At 36.1% G+C, this 17,500-nt stretch overlaps 1 protein-coding gene across 2 annotated transcripts in view; it reads right to left on the bottom strand.

Annotated features, from left to right (window-relative positions):
• Positions 1 to 17,500, bottom strand: part of LOC144966468 (arrestin domain-containing protein 17-like) — a 37,167-nt gene that overhangs the window by 6,158 nt on the left and 13,509 nt on the right. For both annotated transcript variants that reach the window (XM_078903044.1, XM_078903045.1), the window contains exons 2-6: positions 15,240 to 16,180; positions 5,060 to 5,194; positions 4,462 to 4,545; positions 2,774 to 2,931; positions 1,157 to 1,345 (exon numbers count right to left, since the gene is read on the bottom strand). In XM_078903044.1, coding sequence (XP_078759170.1) covers positions 1,157 to 1,345; positions 2,774 to 2,931; positions 4,462 to 4,545; positions 5,060 to 5,194; positions 15,240 to 15,405 — 732 coding nt within the window. In that variant the 5' untranslated portion in view covers positions 15,406 to 16,180. The remainder of the gene's footprint in view (positions 1 to 1,156; positions 1,346 to 2,773; positions 2,932 to 4,461; positions 4,546 to 5,059; positions 5,195 to 15,239; positions 16,181 to 17,500) is intronic.

Genomic DNA, 17,500 nt, shown 5'->3' with positions numbered 1-17,500 from the left:
GATACAAAAGAAAATGATATTGATGATGATGACGATATTGATGATGATGATGATGACGATGATAATGATTATGATGATGATGATGATGATGATGATGATGATGATGATGATGATGATGATATCATTATTATTATTATCATTATTATTATTATTATTATTATTATTATTATTATTATTATTATTATTATTATTATTATCATTATTATTATCATTATTATTATTATTAATTAATGATAATAATAATAATAACAACGACGATAATAATAATAATAATAATAATAATAATAATAATAATAATAATAATAATAATAATGATGATGATAATAATAATAATGATAATAATATTAATAATAATAATAATAATAATAATAATAATAATAATAATAATAATAATAATAATAATAATAATAATAATAATAATAATAATAATAATAGTAATAGTAACAAAAACAACAACAACAACAACACAGGCCGCCTCTGCGGTGCATAATATAAAGAAATTTTAAGATCTCGACATTTCGCAATCAATAAGCAAAGGATTGGCAATGAGCAAACTTATGTTCTGTCCTTGGCGTTATGGACGCGGGTTGTGCGTTCCTCAAGTATTACCTTCACACCAATTGTTATAAATATGTCTTTCATACTCATTCAATATCATATCAAAGGATTGACGGTAACTTAAAAAGTTTTAAAAAAATACGTTTGTATAAAGAAATAGCCATTACGCTTTGAATTTCCCTTATAGTTTTGGATGAATCGGCACTTTTATTGAGCATTTATATAGGGCAATATCCACTAAAAGTGCTCAAAGCTCTTTACAAGGGGTACCTGGCCAACAGCAACAAGAAACATGTAAGATGGGACATGACGCCTGTTAGGCGATATTACAATTTTTTCGGACTGAGACAACGCTGTCAACGGCCAGGTACTCATTTTACACCTTAGTACGGTGAAAGAATGTGAGTAAAGAGCCTTTTCCAAGGACTCAACTATGAGCCGAGCGAGGCTCGAACCCAGGACCCTCCGATCCGAAAGCGAGTGTCATACCAAAAGACCACATAGCCGCACTTCCCAGGTTTGTAAAGCCAGAAGGTTATAATATCCATGTATTCATTATATATTTTGTTCATTTATCTTCAATGTGCTTTAAGCTTACTTGTTTTAGCTGTAGTCTACAGGGGCCAGACTTTCTCATCGTCATGTTGTTGATTTGAACGTTAGCATGCAGCGTTTCACCAGGGACATAGGATCGCTTGGCCACACACAGAGAACATGATACTCTAGATGGCCTGCAACACGTGGTGCTGAAGGTACGTTCCGCATGGTCTTCTAATACGTGGCGTGACTGTGAGAAATTAATGTTTAAAGATTGAGTGAATGAAATGTCGGAATTCATATATATATATATATATATATATATATATATATATATATATTATATATATATATATATATATATATATATATATATACATATATATATATATATATATATATATATATATATATATATAATATATATACATATATATATATATATTTATATATATATATATATTATATATATATATTTGTGTGACCCTTCGTCTCAAAACGGTATTATGTCGGGATGGACCAGATGCTAAAAAGTCAAATTATAGTTAAACTGGTCATAAATATGAAACGTTGGTATTTAGCTCAGTAAAATATGATATTCCTTCTCCTCTATAAAGCAAACTAACTCAACTTAAGTCTGATATTTCGGGCTGCAAATTCAATTTTCATCATCTTAGTCATCCCGACTTAATACCGTTTTAAGACGAAGGGTCACATATATAAACGAGCACAAGATTGAAAACAGCACAGATGACGCGCTGACGTATTTTGCATGTCCACTTAAAGAATTGATCAACCCAGAACTTTTTGCCTCATCGACGATGTTAGCAGATTGACTGCTTCTGTTGGTATATCTGCCTAAATTGCATTTGGTTTCTTGAACAGTTCGTCGAATTTTGTTCCAGTTTTTGTGGGGGGTTTTTAAGCTTCTTTTCATAAAGTTCCGCATATGTTCAATGGGATATATGTCAGGTGACACGGCTGGCCGCGGGCTCATTACCCTTACATTTGAATTGTTTAAGAAAGCAGATATTTTCAGGAATTTTTTCAAACGTATTATTTAAGAAAAGGTCATCAATAATAAGCTAGTATATAGTGATAATTGTAAAAGAATAATCTTCTGGTCTAAAATCAAAGAAAAGAAATTTTATTCTCTACTTAAAATTATATACTTTTCAGTCCAATTCTTTAATTCAAAATAAATCTTGTTGTGTTGTTTGTAAACCTGATTTTTTAATTGTGCTGTGCCGTGTTTAATTTTTATATATTCGGTACATTTTTTACAAAACTGGGGGGTTTTTTTTATTATTAAAAGCAACACAAATTTTGGGATTCAACTGCCCCCCTTTAATACAACGTCTACCAAGAAAGTGTCAAAATCTTACTGTGGCGGATTCTAAAAGCAACACAAATTTTGGGATTCAACTGCCCCCCCCCCCCCCCCCTGTAATACAACGTCTACCAAGAAGGTGTCAAAATATTACTGGGGGGATTTTAAAAGCAACACAAATTTTGGGATTCAATTGTCCCCCTTTAATACAACATCTACCAAGAAAGTGTCAAAATTTTACTGTGGGGGATTTTAAAAGCAACATAAATTTTGGGATTCAACTGCCCCCCCCCCCCCCCCCCCCCCCCTTGTAATACAACGTCTACCAAGAAAGTGTCAAGATCTTACTGTGGGGGATTTTTTCTCGCTATCCCGTTTGGAGTCCAAGTCCCTCAAAACCACCACTGATTTCTTGATGGTCAAATTCTGACCTACAGCTCTAGCGAGGGCGCCGTGGACAGAGTAGCGGACACTAGCCTCTGGCCCTTCAAAGGAACAAGGAATACCTGAGGAGTTTAACGACAATATAATATTGTGAAAAATCCTTGAGATCAGATTGAATTGGTGATGAAGGTATTCAATGAGGATGTAGTTTTGTGTTATGAGTTGGTGTAATCTCTCTCTCTCTATCTATCTATCTATCTATCTATCTATCTATCTATCTATCTATCTATCTATCTATCTCTATCTATCTATCTATCTATCTCTATCTATCTATCTATCTCTTTTCTTCTCTTTTCTCTTCTTTTCTATTCCCACTCTCCCAATCTTTTCTCCTTACGCCTCTTCCTCTCTCTTCCATTCTTTCTCTCCTGTCTCTACCTTTTTCGCTCCCTCGCTCTCTCTCTCACACACACACACACACATACACTCTCTCTCTCACACAGACACACAAACAATACACACATACATACGCACACATACACAAACAATACACACATACAAACGCACACATACACAGTTCAAATAAAATAGTAATTATTATATTTCTGTTTATTATAGTTAATTCTGGCATTGATTATAAATTAATGGTTAATTAAGATCAGTCATTGAGTCCAACAAAAAGTGCAAATAGAATTGTTTAAAAAGTGAAGGTTAGAGAATTGTTACTGTTTTGACTAAAAACTCAAGTTTCTTTATCGAGTCTTTCCTAATAACCTAATAATACTAGTGTGACGCGTTGCCTGTTAATCAGCCGGTTATGTTGCGTTGTGGTATGAATCTCGCCTTCAAACTTTATCTTACACCAGTGCCTGCTCTTTAATAGGGTCCAATAGTGTGTTGTATATAAAACTATGTTTCCCATCTCAATGGAAGCGTAAAACCACTCTTACGAAGGACTGGATACATACCTTGTGTAACTGATCTTCTGGTCTCAAAATGATGGTAACTTATTTTCTAGTGTAATTATAATATGCTGGTCGTCAATAAAGACCATTTATCCTCGCTCTTTTATGTCCCGTAATCCTAAGATTCTGCTTTTACATCCTGCTTTTAAAGTACTTATGCCACCTCATGATTCAATACGTAACCTTTTTCTTATAATTCCTCCGAAGAACTGATTGCATACACACTTTCAAAGATTTTCGAACCGGAAGAGCAGAAGATGTGACCACACGGCTTTTCTGTTATATTGATACTCCTCCATTCAGCTGGTAGAGCACTCGCTTCACGTGTAAAGGGAATCGAGATCGATCCCTTGTGCAGTCGAGATTGTTCAAGGACTGCTTTTATAGATAGTTCGAAGATGACGTCACTCAGGCCTTTGTTATTGTTTTTGCCATCCGCGTTTGTGAGTTGTTCTCACTAAACTGTATTAACCAGACTATAAAAGTTCATGGTTACACAGAGTTTGTGTGTTGGTCCGTTATACTTCCGGATGGCAATGTTGTGAACTCCTTGGCCAAGCGCATTCTATCTATAATAATGGCTTTCAGCTATCAGACTATCAAAAATGTGCACGTTTAGGGGTACAACACGATACAACACCAGATAGATTAAGGCTACGGGTCATGTATAAAAGTTATGTTCCTGACCTTCTGGTAATTTATACTGGAATGGAAATAGATGTCTGCCTCTGTTCAGGACTTCACTGCTCTCCCATCGTCCGTCTTCCGCAACTGGGAACGGTTAAGAAGAATATATAGGTAATGATAATGGTGATGATGATGATGATGATGATGATGATGACGATGATGATGATGATGATGATGATGATGATGATGATGATGATGATGATGATGATGATGATGACGATGATACAATAATAATAAGATGCTGAAGAGGAGGATAATAGTGATTATGATAATAACAACAATGGTAATAATAATAATAATAATAATAATAATAATAATAATAATAATAATAATAATAATAATAATAATAATAATAATAATAATAATAATAATAACAATAATAATAGAAAGAGGAGAAGAAGAAGAAGAAGAAGAAGAAGAAGAGAAGAAGAAGAAGAAGAAGAAGAGAAGAAGAAGAAAGAAAGAAGAGAAGAAGAAGAGAAAGAAGAAGAAGAAAGAAGAAAGAAGAAAGAAGAAGAAGAAGAAGAAGAAGAAGAAGAAGAAGACAAGGAGGAGGAATTTGTCCACAAACAGTTGACTTTTCCGCAGATCGTCTTACCTTTACCCCACAAACAAAATCTGTCATCAAAATAGATTTCCTCCTTCTCATGTTCCACCTCTGTCTTCTGACTTCCCTCGCTGCCAACCTCGCGCCAGCGAGCCCGGGCCGCTCCTCGAAACCTGAGTTCAACTCCTAAAATAAACAAAGATGTATGATATTGAGGTGGTTTCTACGCTGAAAATTGAATCTATTTTAAGATTTTATCTATCTACGGTTGAATGTGTGTCATCAGGGGCAAACACCTAAAATTGCTTTGTATTCCTGTACATTTTAACTTTGAAATTCACATTTTGTCATCCACTTTATCTGGATTTAATACAAGTTTCAGGAGATTGGTCATATTTTTTTTAAATCTCGAACAGAGACTTTACCTTCAAATATCCATTGATGAAGATACCCCCTCCCCTACCTTCTCAATATTGTCAAAAAGATTTCAACCCGAGACTTCTTAAAGAACAATCGACAAGGAGGAGTCGTTGAGGTTAGGAAAGCATCGGAGATAAGTTTAAATTAATGACTAACTACGGTTGACGACGATAATGAAGAAGATAAGAGGATGAAGAAGGACTACATTGAAGATACACGCACACGTACACGCACAGTAAAGAGGGGGATGAGAGAGAGAGAGAGAGAGAGAGAGAGAGAGAGAGAGAGGGAGACAGAGAGAGAGAGAGAGAGACAGACAGAGAGGCTATCGGGGTGTGTTGTTATCAAGAAGAATAAGAGGACAATGACACTTAGAAAGCAAAGCAAACAACGTAGTGAAGAAATAAGTTCTAGAAATAATTTTATCACAAGGAATGAAGAACCAGTAATCGGTGACGAGATACTGTTATTTTGAGGTGAGTTGATTTGGAACGGACGCTTACGGACGATGTCCGACTATTCAATATTCGCTTGTGTTTGCAGCTCAGTGTTTGCAAGCAAAACCGAAAAATCGAGCAGCGGCATCATCCAGCACTGATTTGACGGTGAACTAAGAACACTAGCTCAATCAGTCTTAATATATATAGTGATCTAGATTTTTCCCCATATTGTTTTTAGACTGATTAGAATAAAATCAAATTTGAGCATTTATAAAGAGCAATATCCACAAAACGTGCTCTAAGCACTTTACAAGGTGTCCCCATCCAAACACTTATGATGAAAGAAGAAACATGGCGCCTCTTAGACGATACTATATTTCTTCCCGATAGAGACAACTTTGTTTACGATAAGGTACTCATTTTTCACATAAATACGGTGAGAGAATGTGAGTAAAGAGCCTTTTATATGGACTCAGCTATGCGCCGCTCAGAACGGGACTCAAACCCGAGAACTTCTGGTGTCATACTACAAGACCACACAAAGGATTATTGCTACTTTTTAAAGATATTTTCTCGCTTGTAGTACATACTAGTTATTGTAATGAACACAAAATGAATATAACAGCTTCGAAAAAGAAAACAATACCAAACACAGAACGTTTCGTGCTCAAAACCCTTCTTCGACCAATACAAATACTGTAAAAACATAGCTAAGTACACATCATTTAAAAACCTGATAGACGGTAGAAAAGAATTTGGCACGTCTTGTCGGAAAGTATGATCTCGAAAACCAAACAAATAGGAGCTTGGTAACGAAAGCACTTGTGAAGAATAATTTTAGATTAGATCATAATCCGCTCCATCCCGCATAAGTGCTTTTGTTACCAACTGTACGTTTCTATTTGTTTCAGAAGCAGTAGTCCTTCAGAGCTATTGGGCCGATGGATCCGGATTTTATCCCGGTTTCTATGGCGTGAAACGGACAATAGCAATTGCTTGCTATCCTTTGGGCAGGACGCTAGTCTATCACAAAGTACTTTCCGACAAATCTAACAGACTCAGCTACTCTATTTGTTTACATTTCGAAATCGTAATATTGTCACTTTATACAAGTTCTTGGTATTGCTTAATTGACTTGACATCGCTCGAAGTGTTTGCTAGCCAAAGTATTCGAACAAATTATTCGATGTCCGCAAGCCTAAGGTTCGAACATTTTGTTGGGCCTACCGGATGAGAAAAAATTGGAAACTGCAAACGAATAACACAACTCTAGAGTCGAGGATGCCATTCAATCAATCGTACTCCAGCAAACACTTCTTTTTAAAAATTTGGCCAGAAAACTTTGGCCTCAAATATCGAGCTATTCAGTTGGCAATCTATTTATCAAAATAAAATATCCCAAGGTTTTTGTGTCTGTTTTTGATTTTTTTGTTTTGTTGGGATGGGGGTGGGGTCCTCAGATTTAAGAATATTCAACAAGCTGAGAGTCATTTGTCGATTTATGAAATAAAATGTCTGATCAAAATGTGAAAAGGTGATTTGTTAAAGCACGGAGTGGAATGCTGTTACACAGAGTCGAGAGTGCTATTAGATGAGATGGACAAAGGTCAAGACTGTGATAAGATCTTATACGTGTCATCCTGCCATCCCGCTGTGGCCTGATCGTGACGACGTATATCGATCCGTCACTGACCCCCAGAGACTAATTCCGGCACCAGCCCCAATCAGAGAAAGCCCAGGCCAGGCATTCTCACGGCTGCCACAACTTATCTGTTGTGAAAAGTAGACGGCGGTCAGTCTATTGTTCCATTTCGGGAAAGCTACGAATGATTATTTTACGTCTCGTGGAAAGTTGAACAGCACTGAACCATAATATTCTAACATAACAGTCTTTGGGTTTGTTTTTTGTTTTTTTTTTCATTTCCGCCAGAATACGTTTACTTCAATACGCTTCAGCAGTAGTGACGTCACTTCCCCCGTAATGGCGCAGAGTAACTTAGTAACTGGCTCTAAACTATCGGAACAATGGAGGACGCCCTTATGAAATATTTCTCCGACGAGCATAAAAGTGTATCCAGAGGGGAAAAAAAAAACATTATAAATCTGATCGTGTTTTGATTTTAAAACATTCTGATCACAAGACATATGAAAAGTTCTAGCCAACATGAAGAACAAAAAAGTACCGATTTGCTTTGTTTAGAACCACGATGGTCGCCGTTGCTGGGCGACGTGACATCAGACTATTGAATCCAATTATCATATCTGACAAAACAAGGAGCGAAATAGATGTAATGATAGGTTGGAGTGCTGACTCTGTTCAAGTGTTCTGGTACAATAAAAAACAATGCTTCTCAAGAAAATGCCGGAACTGGAAGAGAATCGAGTCGTCCTTGAAGCATGTCCGGTAACTGTAACTCCCAGTCCAGGCAGACTGGATTTGTTTTGGGGGGGGTTTTTTTATCTGTCTGGCGCTGTTTCATATGCACCTGTGGCTCTGTGGCTCGGTAGCTCAGCGGTACGGTGTCTTTTCTTGTAATAGAACTCAAGCAGTGTTAAGCGTGATAATGGCCGTATGGGTGGAATTATGGCTCTAGGAAACAATATTCAAGGTATGCAATACAACTCTTAACGAACATAAGATCAATTGGATTTAAAATATGAAATACGGAATCATTTTTAAAATGTAAATTATGATATACAATTCTATGCCGTGACACTACAATAATGATGTAATTAAACCGTCGTGCACGTCGGATTAAACCTAGATATCATATACACGAAGCTTACTTATCCATTCTCTGTCAACTTTAATTTAATTTTTTTAAATTTTTAAGTGATTCTATCGAAATATCATATAGTAAATATAATCGAAATATGTGACCCCATGCTTAATATTGAAAGATAAACCTAGCTTATTAAATAATAATATAAGAAAATATAGGAGCCTTTATTTGGGAAAGATGAACTTTTTATCTTCAAAATGAAAACCTAGATGAAAGAATGATCAAGGTCACGTCAAACAAGAAACCGAGAATAACAATGTTTATGTTTGAAGTCCAAATCCATCCTCAAGTAATTTTAAATGATCCCAAGTTTTGTTTTGTTTTGTTTTGTTTCTTTGTTTGTTGTTTTTTGGGGGGATTGTTGTTTGTTTGTTTTTTTTTTGGGGGGGGTGTTTGTTGTTTTTTTTTTTGTTTGTTTGTTTTTTGTGTTTTTGTTTTGTTTTGTTTTTGTTTTGTTTTTTTGTTTTTTTTTGTTTGTTTTTTTTTGTTAGTTAGGGGGGGGGGAGGATGGGTAATAGAAGGACCATTATAATAAATGTGTTGATGATTTTTCAAACACGTTTTGACCATCCTACCTTCCCCCTCCCCGCCCTTCCCTTTCCTTTCGTACCTTGGTCAATTTAATACATATCTACTTGGATTTAATAATTCTAAGCGTTTTAACGTCATTCCGGCATAATTCCATATCGACGCGTTGGTTCATAATTGACGTTAACTGAAAAATTAAGAATATTATCTCTTGTAGACTGCAACTTGATAGAAAGAAATGTTTTGGTTAGATGTATGGATTGAATTCGAGACTGTAAAGAAAAAAAATAAACTGTCACATAAGTTTAGGGGGCTACATCGGTATGGTCTTTGACCGAGATCAACTCCCCTTCATGAACTGTTGCATTGGGCAAATCATATCACCTTAGCACACTTTACCACGCTGCAATGCGATTGTCGCCTGGGTTATTCCCGTCTTCTCTTAGAATATAATCTAAAAGACAGATTTCCCCTTGGGGATGAATAAATTTATTTTTTTTTACCTGACTACTGACAGGAAATCATTTTTATGATTTATAGTTGGCATCATTGAATTGATTCAAACAAGGATCTTTTCACCCACAAATAAACCTCAGAACGGTCGATATTGGCAACTCAGCTATCATTGGCTGTCACAATAGATTGACGATTCAAGACCAAGGTCATGTGACTCTGACCCTCCTGGGAAATCATTGATTGGCGGGAGAGCAGTAAAAAGTAAATAAATTGTCGAGCCGTCAGAATTCCTAATAGAATTAATGCTATTACAGTTGGACAGATTGGCTTTTATTCAGTCCAGGAAAGCATAAAAAATTATCGACAATGGAGGGTACACCAAATGTTGTTTTTAAAGATATAATCACTGGGGGGGGGGGGGGGGAGGGGAGGGTCGAAGTTGCCGAGTGGTTAAGGCATTGAACTGTGATCCGGAATGTCCCAGGTTCGTGCCCCGCTTCAGGTAGGTACTTACGTTATTTTTCCGTTGGGCAAGATTATTAATCCCCAATTTGCTCAATTTGAAGAAGATCAAATTAAGAGACGACGGAGTAAGCACAGAGGATAAAGTCATCCCTGACGTTGGATGGAGAGAGGGAGAGAGAAAGAGAGAGGGCGAGAGAGAGAGAGAGAGAGAGAGAGAGGAAAAGAAAGGGAGAGAGATAGACAGAGAGAGAGAGAGAGAGAGAGAGAGAGAGAGAGAAAGGGGGTAAGACATTATTTTTATTCAGCGTGTGATCGACAGGAAAGTAAGAGGAACAGCCTCGCCAATGATAACATTTGTATTCACGGCTAAATCAATGTATTTGTTGTCATTTATCAGCAATCCAATTAAGAGACGACAGAGAAAGCACCATGGATAAAGTCATACCTGACGTGAGAAGGAGAGAGAGAGAGGGGGGGGGTGGGAGGACATGTGAGCGAGGAAAACGGGGGATGGGGTGGGGGGGTAGACATTATCAGCCATCAAATTAAGAGTAGACGGAGCGAGTACCGAAGATAAAGTCATTCCTGACGTTGGATAGAGAGAGGGGGAAGAGACAGGCAAAGAGAGAGAGAGAGAGAGAGAGAGAGAGAGAGAGAGAGGAAGGAGGAGGAGGAGGAAGTGAGAGAGGAAGAGGAAAAGGGAGAGAGATGAGGGACATCTGTGCGACGGGAAAGAGAGATTGAGAGAGGGTGTGAGGCATTGCTCATTTACAAGGCAAGATCAATGACAAGATCATTAATCATGGCTAAGTTATAGTTTGTTGTCAGTTATCAGACATCAAATTAAGAGAAAACGGAACAAGCACCGATGATAAAGTCACCCCTGACAGAGAGAGAGGAAGGGTAGGGAGAGAGAAAGGTAGGGAAAGGGTGGGAGAGAGAGAGAGAGAGAGAGAGAGAGAGAGAGAGGGGAGTGATATCTGGGCAACAGGAAAGGGAGATTGAGAGAGGAGGGATGATAATATGAAGCATCGCCCATTTACAGCGCAAAATCAATATAAAAATGGGAGGAACAGCCTCGCCAATGACGACATCTGTATGCATGGCGAAATTAATGTGTTCGTTGTCAGTTATCAGCCATCAAATTATGAGACGACAGGGCAAGCACCCAGGATAAAGTCATCGCTGACATTGGATGGATGAAACAAGATTTGTCGTTGGACGAAGGGTTATTGCCTTTTCTGCCACACAATGACAGAGTGCTTTTTTAGATATTGGAATAAACAACAATCGTATAACGGAATAGAGGCTCCAATTTAATTTACGTAGAAATGATTTGACCGTTTCGGGTTTTCCCTTTATTATCATTATTACAATTATCATCATAATCATCGTCATCATCATCAGCATTATTATTATTATTATTATTATTATTATTATTATTATTATTATTATTATTATTATTATTATTATTATTATTATTATTATAATCATCATCATCATCATCATCATCATCATCACCATCATCATCATCATCATTTATTGATATATGAAGATTTAAAACATAAAATAAATCTTAATCTATTACAAAATACAATCCGCCAGAACTAACAGACAAAGGGGTCAGATAAAAATTTAACTGGGCTACTCTGGATCCATACAGATCCGTTTGTTTTTGAAGCGATTACTCTGCCAGCTGAGCTATTTTGACTCAGAAAACTGAGAGAGAGAGAGAGAGAGAGAGAGAGAGAGAGAGAGAGAGATGATACAATACAATAGCAAGTAAAAGAATTAAAAGATGAATGGCACTGCTTCTGTATCTAAAATCGATCAAATTATGGAGGAAACGCATCATCAATAAAGAATGTTGCATTCCTTCTATATATCATTGTTTGCCTTACTTTAATATTGATTTTACTTTCTTGATTTGTTGATAAAAATAGTATATTCTTGTATGAGTTATAGATATTGGCAATTGCCCAAAAATAAACTTTTGAATCCTTGAACCTTTTTATATATGTGTTTGTTTAATCTCACTTCTATCAGATTGTGGGATTGCAGCGTAATCATCGATGCCAAATTCATCCTGAGGTATGATGGATGAAACAAGTGTATTTGTCGATGACCTGATCGGTCATACACTGACTAAAACCATTTGACCATTTTTGGCCAGAAAACTTTTCCTGCCAATATCATATTGTCGTATTTAAAAGATGAAGATAAATCTAAACCGGCAAAGTGACGACAAACATTGGGTGTCTCCCATTCCTGAGGTTAAAAAAGATATATTGATGGATTAGAATGACCCACAATTTGTCCAAAAATATTTTTAGCGCCAGGCTCGAATCTATAACCCCTTGATGACGGTAACCCAAAAACTCGATCCCCTTGTCCCCAACTTTGAACAAATAAATTGGATTCAATAGTCTGATGTCGCCCAGCAACATGTTTCTAAACAAAGAAAATCGGTACTTTTTATTCTTCATGATGGCTAGAACTTTTCATAAGTCCTGTGATCAGAATGTGTAAAAGTCAAAACATGATCAGATTTATGATGTTTTTTTTCCTCTGGATACGCTTTTATGCTCGTCGGAGAAATATTTCATTAGGGCGTCCGCCAGTGTTCCGATAGTTTAGAGCCAGTTACTAAGTTACCATGCGTCATTACGAGGGAAGTGGCGTCATGACTGTTGAAGGGTATTACGATTAGGATTATTTAGACCTATGATAATTCCTCACCCGAGTTGCATAGCAAAAAGCTTCAATGATGAGAGACATCACAAACTTGCCATCATTTAGTTGGAGTTTTTTTTTAATTATCTGTATATCCTTTTTTTTAATTATTTATGTATTTCAATTTATTATTTATTAATGTATTTATTTATTTATTATCCATTAATTTGTTTATTTATTTAATTATTTATCTCTTTATTCATTTATTTATTTTTAGATATTTTTTTTCATGTTAGCAACAAGAAAATTGATACTGTCAGATTTTCACGTTAAAGAAACCGAGTGACTCCACGCACTTGTGGATAACACTTACGGGATAACATTATATTAATTTCCAATAAATTATTGGAAAACGTTTTTATTGTAACTGTTTGCAATTTATCAATGATTACGAGAGAGGACGAGAGACGCATGCGCACAACCAACATGACGTTCTCTCTCTAATAACTTTTCCACCGGTGACGTCACAGACTATGGGTGACGTCCAATCAAGGGACGCTACTCTTCCGCTAATCTCATTCCCTATTGGAAATAAGATTTTAGTTTCATTTAAAGAATATTTTCTATTTCCAGTTTAACAAATATGGAAATGAGAGAGAGAGAGAGAGAGAGAGAGAGAGAGAGAGAGGGAGGGGAGAGATACGAGGGGGGGGGGGGGTCAAAAGCCATGGAGACGGGAGGGGAGCGGTATATATTATGGCCATCTTAGAATGTGAAATCGATATAAGAACGGAAGACCGAATACCCTCGACGATGCAGGCTTTTGCATTCATGGCTAAATGTGTTTGTTGTCAATTATCAGCGATCAAATTATGGGATGGCAGGGCACACATCCAAGACAGATTTATCCTTGGCTTGGATTAAATTAGATTGTTGTTGCTTGTTCCTCTTTGTGATTTATATTTGAAAAGGGGAGAGGAGGTGATAAACGTTGAAGTTTTGAATAAGGCGCTAACGAAGCTGGGCTTTTAACAGATTAACAAAATTGGCCACGCCGAGAATAATGTCTTTATTATTAATCTTAGTATTTTTATTTAGAAAAAAAAACACCTTGTTTTTCAATAACAATTTTCCCCAATCTAGTTGGTTAATTTTTTTACCGATGAGTTGTTCAAGAGGGCAAACTGTTATTAATGTATGGCCACAATATGATTTTCTATTTGACCATTTTTGAAGTCAAAATGTTTGTTTTGTTTGTTTTTAAGGGTTTTACGGCGCTTGCAACACATTTAGGTTATATCAGCGCCAGTAAAAAGGAAGAAAATGGGATAGTAGAAAGTTCTAGAATTACAATTAAAGCACCCAAGAGAAAGGAAGACAAAGTGGAACTAGGAACAAATAGGGAGAAGATGTAGAATCCAAGAGCATACCATCAATGTACTTCGTCTGGGATCACCTATAAGTCTCACCCAGACACAAGCACAAGATCCAACAAAGAGGAATACACTCAAATGCTTACATTTCATTATACATTAAAAATAACAAATATAATAATATATAACAGAGAGACGATTTACAAGGAAAAAAAATCATCTCCCAAAACAATAACTATGCATTTGACTGTTTCCCTCTCAGTAAGGCCAACCGGCCGGGGCCAGGACAAAACCAAGTAATCTCATTCCAAGACAAAGATAGAAAGTAAGTTGGAAAACAGATATAGGGCAGGGGGATAGAAACACAGTAAGTACCTCCCTGCCCCACTATGGGAGGTCAGGAACTGGCTGCATGATGTATGAGATGCAAGAACAAAATCATTAAAACATGTGATCTATCGTCTCGACTGTGTTGAGATACTGTGTTGCGGTAAATTAGGTACCAAACATTGAAATTAAAGTTGAAATGACAAACGATGTCCATTGTTCTCAATAATATTCAAAATTAACCCAAGTTTCATGACATCTTTTCTCAATAAATTCAATAATAACAAGGAACAATAGTGTGTCTCAAAATACTGGTTCCAATATACTTGGAAAAGTGAAACCAGTCCTCCCGAGGACTGAATACATACATTGTGCAACTGATCTTTTTTTTTTTTTTTTTTTTTTTTGGAGTGATGGCATCTTATTTTCTAGCTTAAATAAATGCTGGCCGTTCATAAAGATCATCCACCCTCGCTCTTTAAAGCCCCCAAACCAAATCGGCCTATACATCTTGGTATTAAATCCTTATGGCACCTCATAATTCAATATATTTTGAATATACATTCATGGTTAGTCCTCCGGAATTTTGAGCAGGAAGAGAGGAAGCGGTGATGTCACGACTTCTGATTCCGATTGCTTTTAAACATTAACCATCTACGAGCTCAAGTAAAGTATTAACTCTTTCATCTTCCGAAATAAATACACCCCCAAATAATTGAAGAAAACACGAACAACATTGTTAAAATGAAAAAAATCTCCCTCTTACCTGTAATAGTGATAGGAACATGAGCATGAACGACCAAGGCACCTCTTATTCGATCACCAGAGTAATAAACGAGATCAGCATGCTCCAGACTAAGCTCCAAGTTGGCGGATGCGGCCATACTGTCGTCATTTTGAATCATGGGATTGTTGGTACCACAACAAATCATGGTTAGCAAGAAGAAATCTCTAACACATCAACTTACTCCAAAAAGCATAGAAAATCAACTGCCATTCAAGCCATGAACAGTGGAAATTTCAAAACTGACTATCTAGTTATCAACCTAACTATCTATTTATTGAGTTATTTACCTATAAACTTTGCTAAAGTTCATTTTGTCGATATTTCACCATAGATTGTTGGTAAACAGACAGAAGATAAAGAAATACCTAACAATATTAATATACTTAAGAAATTATAATTAAGTATCGTTCTTAGCATATTTTTGAACACTTGCAAATAATATGCTAATATAATGAAGTAACTATTCACCTATGTATTTATAAACATAACATTTATCCATGTGTGTCTATCTGTCCAGAGTCGAAGCTACAGATTTACACGTTTAAATCAAGAGGAATTCAACGACTCACAACTGTTGACACACTTCATGCATAATTCATTACTTGCATTGAAATGCTCCATCTCTTTAATGCGGGTTGTCGTGTCATTTTACCCCCAGAACATCTATTAATTTTATACAGAGAATAAAAATCTACACACTGCGTCGCCGTGTTATAGTTAATATCGAATTATTTATCCCTCAGGAAATCAAGGGGAGACAATCAACTCAGCACGATATTTTCCACTTGAAATAGCAATTCACAAATGAATTCTCCAAAAAGTGCTCCGAGTTGAATCGAAATAATGCAGCAACAGGGGGTGAGTTGGGTAATCGTGCTCGATTATCCTGAAGCCATGATGGGTCGGTCACCTCTCGCCATCTGATAAAGAAAAACACAATAAAAGGCTATTATTAGTAACAGTGACACAAAAATAATATCATAATAAAAGTATAAAATCTACTTTTCAGATAAAATTATTCTAAAATCTTATGTACGTTAGAGTGCTAGATAGATAGAGCAGATAGATATTACAAGAAAAATCATCGAAAATCTAAATTAGATATTGCCTATTTAGGGATCGAACCTAAAGCATTCCGACAACAACACAGATTTGCGATTGCAATGTAAACCAGCTTAATAATTCATATAATTTGTGACTTGTTGCCTTATTCGATTTTGTGTTTAGGTGAAGTAGATTATGAAAATAATTATATTTTTAGTGTGAACGGTTAGAATTATTAGATAAGGGACGTAAGTAGTTAATGGAATTATACACATTCATTCTTCTAAATAAAGCATAAGGATTCCAATAAAATGTCATAAGTTAGATCTTGGAGTCGGCTGTCGGTATTTACTAATAAATAGAGGTGCCTAAATGAGTCAATAAAATGGAGATAAAAATAAAGTGAGTAAATCTGACTCATGAATGAGCAACACAAAACAAACGACGTTTCGGCCCTTGGCCTTTTTCAAGTAAAAACAGAATACAGAATACATATATATTTATATTAGATCTAATATAATCTTATATAAATATATGTATTCTGTGTTTACTTGAAAAAGGCAAAGGGCCGAAACGTCGTTTGTTTTGTGTTGTTCATTCATGAGTCAGATTTACTCCCTTTATCTTTATCTCCATGTCAGTATTTAGTTTACCCCGACTTAAAACCGAGTTGAGACGGTGGGTCACATTTCAGCTGCTATCAAAGCACGAATACAAATTTATAGAACAGACAGGTCGACGTTCCCATATAAAAAAAATATATATTTCATTGGAACCCATAAACTAAAAACATAATCTGAAAAAAAATCGTATTAAACCAGGTTTTGGTTGTTTTTATTTTAATGGGGTGCGTGTGCTTTTGAGTTTATTGATCTATAAATAAATATGACTCAACGCCTCCACTTTGTACAATGTCCGGAAAATACAAGATTCCATTATAAATTGTGTCGACGTTTAAGTGAAAATGGTGAAAAGTTCAAAATTTGAGACATAAATAGTTTGGGAAACTTCATATATTCTGATTAGTGGGGCGTATTTGATTCCTTAAGTCGAATTTTTCGCACATTCTGCTACCTCTGTGTGGAATGCCCTTTCAGCAGACACCAGACGCCGTAATTGGATTCAATAGTCACGTCGCCCAGCAACGGCGAGCAGCCTGGTTCTAAACAAAGAAAATAGATACTTTTTATTCTTCA

The sequence above is a fragment of the Berghia stephanieae genome, chromosome 2 (genome assembly GCF_034508935.2).
Source record: "Berghia stephanieae isolate SIO BIC M18660-M18661 chromosome 2, UCSD_Bste_1.3, whole genome shotgun sequence".
Classification (NCBI taxonomy): domain Eukaryota; kingdom Metazoa; phylum Mollusca; class Gastropoda; order Nudibranchia; family Aeolidiidae; genus Berghia; species Berghia stephanieae.
This window is presented reverse-complemented; position numbering and strand designations above follow the sequence as displayed.